The 11,485-nt window shown below is 40.0% G+C and overlaps 1 protein-coding gene across 1 annotated transcript in view; it reads right to left on the reverse strand.

Annotated features, from left to right (window-relative positions):
- Window positions 1–9,422, reverse strand: part of PLCG2 (phospholipase C gamma 2) — a 45,733-nt gene extending 36,311 nt beyond the window's left edge. Inside the window, exon 1 of the mRNA XM_065733105.1 lies at window positions 9,184–9,422. Within this exon, the coding sequence (XP_065589177.1) occupies window positions 9,184–9,379 (196 nt within the window). The 5' untranslated portion in view covers window positions 9,380–9,422. The remainder of the gene's footprint in view (window positions 1–9,183) is intronic.
- Between the last annotated feature and the right edge of the window lie 2,063 nt (window positions 9,423–11,485).

Below are 11,485 nucleotides of genomic sequence, written 5' to 3' on the forward strand. Positions count from 1 at the left end.
TCACGGTGCTACTTCTCTTACACTGCTTTAAGGACTGGACTATGGGAATAGATGCTGTTAACAACAGAAGAAAATACATGTAAGTTTATTTTTAGTAACTAATTTAGAGAAAACTATACCATCCTCTTTATGTATAGTAATAGAAGTGATGGAATTTGTTCACATAATAAGGCCTTACAAGAACTACATTGCCCTTATGGGATTTCTCATGTGTTCTTTAGAATAAGCTCAATCAACAAGAGGTAAACATATTATCGTTTCTCTGACTTATCCTTGAAAAAGATTACCAGGCCCTAAATACTAAACACTCAGTTTAGTAAGAGAACAAAATTCAAGTTTAAAAAAAAAAAAAAGAGAGAAAAAACATTACGAGACCATAAATGAAGAATTTTACATTCCAGTATTTTTCAGGTAACATGTTCTATATGCCCTACAATACTCTAGCAACATCATTACATTTATTTAAATAATGTATGGAACAGAACTTCAAAACTAAACAAGCTTTATTAAACGCTCTTTAGATTTGTACTGAAGGAATAATATAATTTCATGTTAACTATATTTTACAAGTATGGTTTAATATGTATTATTTCATATCATTGAAAGGAAAGTTAGGGGAAAAAACAGAGGGGAAAAGAAAGAGACAAGCACAGAAAGGATATATTTGGGTCTCAGCTAAGCCCTGCTGTCCCCCCAGGGGGGCTATAGTTGCCAGCACCCTCCACCCAACGCCCATTGCATCAGGAAGGGGCAATCCCAATAATCCAAGTAGGGAACAGCCAGGAAAAGCAGCAACATGTTTCAGACTCAGATTAGTAAATCAACTGTACCAAGTTGCCTGTTGCTATGAACCTATTACAGTACAATCTGTCACTGAGCAATTAAAATGTAACTTCATGCCTGCACTACAACTAGCAGCATAGTGCCTTGGACAGTCCCATCTTTTTACTACCTTGATGTCCTGGAGCCTATCTTCTCAACTCCACATGTGAATTTCAGACTCATGTTTCAACCTGGATTCATGGAAAGATACTCCTGGTGCCTAATATAACTGAAAAAAGCACAGATCTGCACATATGCAGCTTGCAAATTGTAAGATCAAGTACAATAGGCTTGCAAGTGTAATTTCCAAGTAACAGTTTAAGATTACCAAACCTCCCAAGGAAACACAGCTCAAAATGTGTTTTATAGAGGAGCTGACTCACACCCAATGAGATAAGGAGGACACTGCCAATGCATTCATTAAAGTGCCAAAGAGTTAGGAAGCCTAGTACCACACAAAAGATCTACAGTGCCAGCCCCTCAGGTGACTGATTAACACCACTGGACTCTGAGGCACCTTCAGCTCCCATTCTGTTCCAGGCTTCAATCTGGATATGCAGTTTTCAAAGCACTGGTGGCAGTTCAGAGCCTGAAGAAGCCGCACGTCTGCTCTTGATAGGGTGTCTGTTTGGTAAATAAGTTAATTCAATGGATCATTACACCACTACAGAGCAACTTTCCAATGACTGCACAGATTAAAAGGCAACTAAGAGTGCCTATGAGAGCTCTTTACAGCCACAAACTTAACAATAACCTTTTGATCCATAACATCTCCACTGATCTTCATTCAAATAGCTTGGCAACAAAAATCACAAAGTGCTGTTCCCTTTCTTTCAGCTATCCCAGGAGGCATATGGGAAAACAGAACTTGGATCCTACTACAGTAGGTGCAGGAATGATGCAGATGGAACTGCAGAAAACATTATGCTGTTGTACATGACAACACTGTGCTGATCATTCCAGGTACATTTGAAACAGAAACAAACCAGTACTGCTATCCAAAGGGAACAGTTTGCCCTAGCACTCACATATCACTCACTGCGTGCAGAAAGCACAACGCCAAGCAGATAACTGCACGAAGGATCTGTGCCTGAAATCAGCCGATGCTAACAGCAGGACTGCAATAGGTAAGCTAGAAGTGACCACGTGAGGTCACATTGGGAAGGCATGCTTTGATACCTTAAATGTATTATTTACTTTGCTAGGTATTTTCAACAACAGCCCCCAGAAGACTACAGAAAACTAGTGGCAATGTTTCAGAAGGGAAAGTAATAGACTCTGATCACCCAAACGGTGTAGACCCACATGCAGGAGTGGGCATTCTCCATACGAATATCTTTGCATTTTTATGTGTATATATAGTAACGTTCTGCACAAGCATTTCAGAACCAGTTTTTAGAATCCACATCTTTTCAACAATTTGCATTACAAAATATTCTAAAGAAGGTTTCGTTTCAGAAAGGCAGAAACTGCCTCCTGCAAGATAGGCAACGTGCAAATGAGCCCTCACTGAACGAAGGCCTTCTGTATCCTTTTGCAAATGGATTTCACTGCGGTCTGCAAGGACAATGACTTTGGTCTCCGTTTCACAGAATTAAAGATTAACTACACAAGGTGTGTCTTCTGTTTTATTCAAAACAGCAGTGAAACACTGTGTGCAGTTCTGAAGAGAAAAAAAGTGAGGCTCCTCTCACAGAAGGGCAAAGTCATATGAAGGAAGAAACCCGAAGCCTGTGAGTACAGAAGTGGTATGCAAAGCGATTCAGCTCATACAAACAGTGAAATTGAATATGACATCCAGTGGCCCAAGGAATTACAGCTAAATCACATTAGTATCTAAAAAACACAGTTTACAAGGATGCAGCATGAGAAACAGCATGGATGATCTTGGCATAGCACCCCAGTACCTTCCTGAGGGTACTCTGGGGCTGAGCTGTGTGTATAACAGAAGCTTTAGAGATGAGCATCATTTAAACCAACAGGTTTTTACAATATCATGTCACGCAGAGTCGTCACCTACAGAAACAACTAATTATCACCTCACCGATGATAGCTACACCTTATAAATTAACAACTCCTCACTGGATTGCTCAACAGAGAAACAGCATGTTACAGCCCTTCCCAGTTTGATGGGCTCTTAATTGAAAGGGCCACAGAGCTCAGATGGCTATTGGCTTTGGGGAAAATACACTGGACTATTTACATCTCCCACACGCTCTGATCAACCATGATGGCAGTGCTGTGGTCTGCAATGATCACCAGGCTGGATCCCCATTTCACTGGCTGGCCACGACAGGAACTTTGTAAGCTAGCATTAAACACTGCAAAACTGAGTTGCTGAAGAATGATTTGAAAACAGCTAAAGGCTGAAACACGTTCATTTTTTTTTTCATTTGACCACAGAAACCATGCTCCAAATTCTCTGCTGGAGGCTTACATGAAGATCCCCTACGTAAGAACAGAAACACATTGGTTTCAAATCAGAAAAAGGTGAACTTTAACATTCCTTTGAAATGATACTCCAGAAAAAGCAAGCAGATGCACTTCTGCAATGACACTTTTTTCTTAACAGTTTTTAGAATGCAAAATAGAAAGAAAACGATAGAATATGATTCTGGAGCATGTAGTAGGAGTTATGTTTGTTTCTACTGTTTAATTCTTACTACATGGCTGAAAGAGTACAGAAATTTAGACAGAAAAAAGACACCTGAAAATTAGCAAGATGAAGTCTAACAGTGAGGTCAGCAGAAGCATTTCACACTTCTCTGTACTACTTCACCCAGAAAGGCAAAGGTGCTGTAAATGTTTATACCATTTTCTCCAAAGAGAAAGAAATAAAGGCTTTCCGCAACATATAAAGTTCTCATTGACATTCAGATTTTACTAATTAGATGGCCAAGTGATTTAACTTGGTGAATAAAAGAAAAAAAAATCCCTCAATGACACTTAAAGTGAGCTACCTCCACAAACTTAAGGTTCTTGCTACTCTGACAGCTGACAGGATGCTCAGAACCAAAACACACTCCCTTGGGCAGATGACTTCAGCAGGGATATTAAAAGCAAACTCAGCAAAACTTCATTTCAGGGACAACCTGCTGCAGGATAAAATTCACAAAACACAAGAATAAAGATCTAAATAAATAAATACCATGTCAGCTAGAACAGCACCATCTGTGGCAGCATACATAAGCTACACATTACATTAGTTACACATGCCTGCATTTCACCTCACCCTGTAAACTGCACTTGGCCTGATCTGCTCCAATTATCTACATGACTACATTACAGATGCACTGCTGCTCCAGGGAGTGTTGATCATTATCCAGGTGCAACACTGCAGAAACGAGGTTCCTATTTGGCACTGTGACAAAATCTGAAAACAAACACAGGGCAATCCTGCAGATCAGGAATAGAGCAGTACTCAAAAGTTTAAATTCTACGTGCAACATGAACTTACTGAGTTAGTTCACTGTTCCTTTCACTCCCTTTCTGAATACATCCCCGAAATATGAAAATTCCACTTAGAATTTTTAAGAGGACTTATACTGTAAAATCTCCTTATTTGAGCAGGAAGTAAAGCTTAAGTCTCTGATAATCCTGTTTTCATAAATTGGACAAATCATTAGAAACATTAAATGAATCAGAGATGGTAAATGTATTTAATAAGTGGGCCACAGTCATTTGTTCTACAAATTCTGGAAAAAAACTGCAGAAAGAAACAGGAGAAGATAACATGAAATTAGCTGCTTATGTTAATTCTAAAATAACGCTATTCACTCTAGGTCTTATGTGTTAATTAAAAATGAAAAAAAAGTATAAGGAATTCCTGCTACATTAATATACATCTGAAGTTTTGTTAAACTGAAACACATTATTAGCTTTAGAAGCCTCCGTTCCAACAGGCTTTATTCCTGTGCTTCACAATTTTGCCATGGTGGTGCCATGGACCTCTCAGAGCATAAATTCTCCTGGCTATGGATCATCACACAAGGACTGATGCAGGAGCATCAGAAACTCCCACGTTTTCCAGACGCCAGCTGTCACAAACTTTCCCTTAACAGCTCTCCTTATGGCAATTCCCATCTGATAAAGGACAAAGCACCCATTCCAGCTCACCTTTTGGAAGACATACAACGCATCAGGTACTTGCTATACCAACTTAGATACCATAACCTCTTTGTGCCTTAGTTTATTCATGTGCAACTAAGTATGTCTATCACGACTCAAAGAAATGTTAGAAGCTTTATTTGGTAGCACTGGATGCACTCTTAAGTCAGCAAATGCCAGGTGCTGGACCCCAAACATGACTCTTGGCAGAGCACTGACTTTAGCAGTTCCCACTCCCAGCCACTCTTTCCTTCCTCCCTGCTTTTCACAGCTGCCAAGTAGTTCTCTGCCCTGTTACCTGAGCTATGACAGTGCAGCTGCTGGTGGGTCATCTGCTACCCTAGCAAAGCCACAGAGCATCAGGATCACTGACACAAAGGCAGAAGTGACCCCAGAAACCACAGCAATGCACAACATATCTGTTGTGTGGTCAGCCTGCAGCAGCTTGAAGAGGAAAGAGCTTAAAGAGCAGTACGTGCACGACTTAGGGGCCACCACAGATCCATGCACTGCTGTAAAGGGTTTCTAACACTACACAACCACACAGCAGCACTGCAGGAAGTGACACGCTGAGCAGTGCACTGCGATAATGTCACAGCTTCACAGCCGTGTACACAGCATGCAGAAATTAGCGTTTGCCAGAAAAGAGCCATTACAAATTAAATAAGCAAATCAATTCCCTCCATACCAGGAAACTGAAACTTCCTTTTCTGATGTGCTGATAACACAAACATTAGTTGAGCACTGTTCTGGTCACCAAGACCAGCACTTCTGAAATTGCAAATCCAGGAACTCCTTCACAGGCCACTAAAGCCCATGGGTACACAATCCACAGACATATCATTCTGAGTCCCATTCAAAGCAAATGTTTTAATACCACACTGCAACAAACAAAGCACAACTGGAAGAAAATTTAAACGAATAAATGTCTTGAGGGCAAAAATGTTGGCATCAGAAGTTAAATCAATGCTCAGCCACTGATGGCCTGACAACTTAGGACCGAGAGCTCTGAGATTCTGAGCCATCACCCAAGAACTCCCTTGGCTTCAACAATTCTTGGCTGTGCAGGTCAGAAAGTCCGTGCATACACAGCTTGTCCATGGTGTTAAGACAACCACAAACAGGTAGCTCCTTCACTTCTCTTGCACGTGGGCAGGGAGGACTGACACTAACATGAAAGGTAGTACACGAGGCTCTTTCTTACCTTCAAAGGAAACAGTGAGGTTACAGTGTGGTGTGCTCTGCACAGCCTGATCTGTAAAGCTAGAACAAAGCACCAGCTGAAATAAGACTTTGTGCTTGCAAAATTAAGAAGCTGTGCAGCACCATTCAGCCAAAGAGACAACTCTTAAGCTAAAAAGTCACCAAGACCCTCAGATACTCTATTAAAGCAAGAGAACTTCTGTGACACGTATCAGTTGAAAATCTGTCTCCTCAATCTATTGTTGAATTAGCACATCCTTCTGAAAGGACACAGATAACCTGTACTATTTCGGACAGGGGACAACACGGAGATTTCACACCAGTTCCTTTTTGTTAGAGAATCTCTTTTGTATATTATGACCCACCTCCTTCAGGTGGCCAGTGGAAAATCTCAGGCACTGCACGGTCCAAGCCACACAGGGAAGAAGACTGCTTAAACCAGATTTCCTTGCCTTTGTATACTGTCACTCATCACCACACCAAAGGCTTGGAACTAGAAGGGGTTGTATAAAGAAGGGTATCTCCATTTTAATGTACTCATCCAGAGTAACACATCTACACTGAGCAAAAAGCAGCTATGGTTTTAGCAGCTCTTTCACAGAATCACAGAATAGACTGAGTGAAAAAGGACCTTTAAAGGTCATCTGTCCAACTCCCCTGCAGTGAATAGGGACATCTACAGCTAGATGGGGAGCTTGAAACCCACTTCTTTTACCCCACGCTGAATGTAAAGGCTGATAGCTTTCTCATTTATCTTATTAAAACACAGGATATTGAACAATAATCTAAAACCTGAGATCATAATTCCAGAATTTAGTGTCCTTTGCTACTAAATATATGTATATATTGTGAAAAATAATAATAAAAAAAACCTTACAACAGTGAATATTTGGGGTCATTCATACGTACATTTATATAAATAAGTGGAAACAATTTTATCATAAAATTGGTTGTATCCTTTTAGTACAGCTCCAGAGAACTAAAAAATTTAATTCCCCTATCACTGGTATTCAAGAAGCCTATCCTTTAAATTACTAAATATGTAAAGCACAAATCCACACATACTCCAATTTTCAAGTGAAAAGGAAGCCTGAGCTCAGTCAAAAGAAGCAATAACAAATTTATTTAAAAATAACAAAACAACAACAACAAAAATGAAAAAGATTTCCTTCCTCTTCCGCAGAAACACTGCCAGCAAGTTAAAGCTGCACTGACTTTCATCTCAAGTAGACAGAACCTTTCCAACAGTTCACATCATTTTCTGAAGCAATGCCTGCAAAATAATTCTTGTGGTTAGGGAAGGTTCTTTGATTCTTGAGATGTGTAAGTAATAATTGTGCATATTTGTGCAAATGATATTCTCAGTAGGGCGTATTCTCAGATCTAAAGTTTCCACTGCTGTAAAGGTCACTCACACATTGCTGAATTAAAATAACTGCTGCAGCACCAGAACTTTCAGGCAGAGGCAGATGGCCTTCAGATAAATTACAGGTTTGCAGCTGAATTCCCTGCTCTGGTAACAAGTGCCAGTGTACCTGGAGGCAAGTCTTTACCCTGCTGAATTACCCAGGTGTCAGTCAAACCTAATATTCACCTTCTCTCTGAAGTGTCAACATCTACGAGTAGAGCAAGCAATTTAAGTAACAGATTTGGTACTATGCACACACCCCTTTAGGTCTGACTGCTTCATGCAAGTGGCTGCAGCAGTCTTTAACTCCACGATCCCACGTTATTTTTGTCAGAGGACTCTAAGGTCTCATTCATCCCCTGGGTGGGCATTTTCTGTTTTGCTCTAGTCCATGCAACACCCTAACTTTTATTTATTAATTACATTCAAGCCACACTCTCATAATGGAATTACTCCTTCACACAGGACTCGGTTTTCAGCATGCCTCATCCAAAGATTTAAGCATATCAGAACTGCTAAAGTACATTCACGCTCATAATTATAGGAAGGGATAATTACCCTCATTTTACATGAGTAACTGAGGCACAGCAAGACTGTTAATGAACATTTCCAGATGTTTGCTTTTTCCCAGAAAGCTACATACGAGCACATTTCCACCACCAGTGACAAAAAAACATTCTCATGACAACCTCTCCTTCGTTCTGCACCAATAGATTTCCTGCTGCAGATCCAGGCCATGCAAGGAACAAAACAGGAGCCAGCAGAAACGCAGCAAGTAGAAACTTAATGCATGTAAAGATCAACTTTACATGCATTAAGTTTGTCTGTCACTTGCACTTTACATGCATTAAGTTTGTCTGTCACTTGCACAGACAATTCAAACATCACATGCCTTCTCAGTGCTTGTCTTCACAGTCTTACAGACTGATGCATTTTTAACTCAGTGGATTTAGCAAAAAAGAAGTTTCTAAAAATCCACAAATCAGTAGCCAAACTCTGTTCTTCTCCCCACTCTCTCATATCATGATGAAATTTCCCCCACACACACACCTCCATATCTATGACCTCTTCTCTCACCCCAGTTTAATTTAGACTCGAGTATCTCTCATGCTCTTAACCCCTCTTCCTTCTCTCAGGCCTGGACTAACCTGTTTCTCATTGAGCTCCATCTCAGTAAGTTCTAGTCTCACCTCTGATTCCTATCCTGAGACAGGAAATCTCTCAGGAAAACAAATTTTAATCCAGTCTCCTTGCATTTGGAGCTTTTTCTTTTGGAGAGAGAAGAGGCAAAGAAGTACTAACCACTTTAAGCTACAAGACCTCTTGATGCTTAATGATGCAAAATAGTTGTCACTCGTATCAGAGAACACAAACACTATCATACTCAAGGATGCAAACTTGGAGAGCAAGATTTAGTGAAAAAGCATGTTAACCATACATAAGCATAGCATTAGTCATCTAAATAATGAGCTGCAGAAGATTCTTCACCAGCACTGCAACAACTCTGCATATTCCTGGCAAATCACCAAACTCTTTTCAGCCAAAAGCTTCATCATATTAATAAAGGCTCACTGAATAAATATTTGACAATTACATTAATTTATCAGTAACTCCAAATTCAGGGACAGTTTGAAAATACTCACAGAAACCTTCAATCTTGTCAGCTGTCTTGCTCCAGGCTACCTGCCTGGTTTCCATTATAACCTGAATAGTCCTCCTTTCTGGACTACTCTTCTTAATACTAAATACTGTCATAACAGTTCCCAGCTCCAACATCCTTTTGATCTGGCTTTTCTCATACTCCGGCAGCTCTCCATAGTCTAGACTCTTTCTGGGCATTTTAGTTTTCTTTTTCAATCAAACTTTTATGGTTTTCACTGTGCTGAAAAGAGAAAGAGAAAAAAAAACAGTATTTAAAACAGTGTTTTTATTCCTTCAGAACCACCACATTAATAAAATTAAACATAATGGTAGATCCACACGTAGGATAGACTCCTTTAAACAAAGATCAATCCCTGACTACATTTATCTTGATCTGATGATTGCAGGACTCTCATAAGGCATTGAAAAAGTATTACTTCAAACCCAACTTCTTTTCAAGTATCAGATCAGCTTTTACTTACTATTTAGAAGGGAGTAAAATACCATTAAGTCTTTGCTTATGGAGATTTTTCTATTTGACAGAGATAGAACCAGCTGTGTTCAGAAATCATTAATTCCCGAAAGGTTTCTTTATTGTTTCAGGCTATTTGTAGACTTGCGTGCCACAGAAACTTTATAAGTACTATGTTATGCTGGAAGTTAAACCTTCAGTTCTTGACTGAAACTGAGGGTAATTTCATTCCTGGAACTGTAAAAAAAATACCTGGAAATCCATTTTGCCCTTAGCATCAACAGTCAAGATATCAATATGAAAAACAATACGTGCAAGATTTCAAACACAATCAAAAATCTTTTTCCTCTCCCCTAGTTGTTTGTTTAATTATTATAGTCATATAATATTTAGAGGCTCAAAATGCTGTACCCACAGTGAACTGCAGCAGGTTTTCTGTTCTCCTTGCCTCACCTTACTACAGGAGCAATAATTTACTGCTTGAAGAGAATTTCAAAAACCTAACAGCTAATTATAAGCTCGATTACTCCTCAGCAGGATTATCTACAAACAGAAAGCCCCAGAACCTGCTCTATCATCCATGTACAAAGAAGGAAGTGATACTGTTTCTGCCCAAGCAGTGGGAGCTGTTGCCACATTGTTCCCAATGACTCCCCATAATTTCAGGCCTGGTCAGGAGAGGTCTAAGTGTCCTGATGGATCTCCCTCTGGCAGACACCACTCACAATATCCCCAGTGTTCTCCTCCTGTCTCCTCAGATCACTACTCTCCATCACAGTTTCAGCACTGATAACTAATTTGTCCATGCCAGTTCTCGCTTCCCCTTGGTAGCTTCTTCCAACCCTCCTCCCCCTCAACCCATGTCAGTCTCCTGACCTGTGCTTCACTAAGGAGCTCCTTTTCTGCTCTCTCAATACCACAAAGCTGTCTTTCAGTGTCGTGTCACTAACCACTTTCAGTCCCATCTGTCAGACTCTGAAGCAGCCCAATGCAATCTTTCCTATCTCTCTTTAAATTCCAGAACTTCAATGAACACTGGGGGCTTTTATAGGCTATCAAAGAAGCAAACACAAGGCCCCTCCTAACCACGAAGCAGCCTTTTCTGCTTGGCCTACATGGAACCTGAAGTCCATCTAGGGTTTTGTGAAGAGTTACATAGATTACACTGTGTTTAATTAGCTTGTTACTGTATAAGAAAAGGGTACTCCACTGCCCTACCAGTACTAAATACACATATATATACATGCCAATCCCACAACTGAGACCTTTGGGCAACTTCTCAGAGTTGAACACAAGGGCAGACTTCAGTCAGAATGTGGCTGATCCTTTCTGACTCCTGGGACAAATCAGGTTATCACTGAAATCATCACCAGCTTGCATCTAACAGTTTAGCCATAGTCATCCAGCTACAGTGACTTACAGTAACAAAAATCCAGAAACAGAAATTAAATAAAAAATAGAAGTCTTTGAAAAGCACATTGTTTCGTAGCTGTAAAATGAAACGTGTCTTAAAGCGACATGAAAAGGAATTTCTAAACATACCAATTTAATAACAGGCAATGAAGCATTTTTGAAGAGATCAGTCCCTTCGTACAAAGGAACTGCCTCTCAGAGGTGGCTTCTTAAGCAGTTTCCGCTGAATATAATAGACTGGACTTCCTCTTTTGAAGTAGCTCTTTCTTTTAAAAAGAAAGTGAACACTGCTTTTAGCCTACCTAAAACCTTACACTATAAGCCAGGCTTTTAACTTACCCTGAAACAACATTGTAGCTGAGGACAATGACTTCATTAGTAAGAAAGTGGAAAAAGCATCATAAGAGCTTCATCAACCT

This window comes from Cyrtonyx montezumae, unplaced genomic scaffold (assembly GCF_038088225.1).
Source record: "Cyrtonyx montezumae isolate F1298 unplaced genomic scaffold, pur_monq_1.0 scaffold_17, whole genome shotgun sequence".
Taxonomy (NCBI): Eukaryota; Metazoa; Chordata; class Aves; order Galliformes; family Odontophoridae; genus Cyrtonyx; species Cyrtonyx montezumae.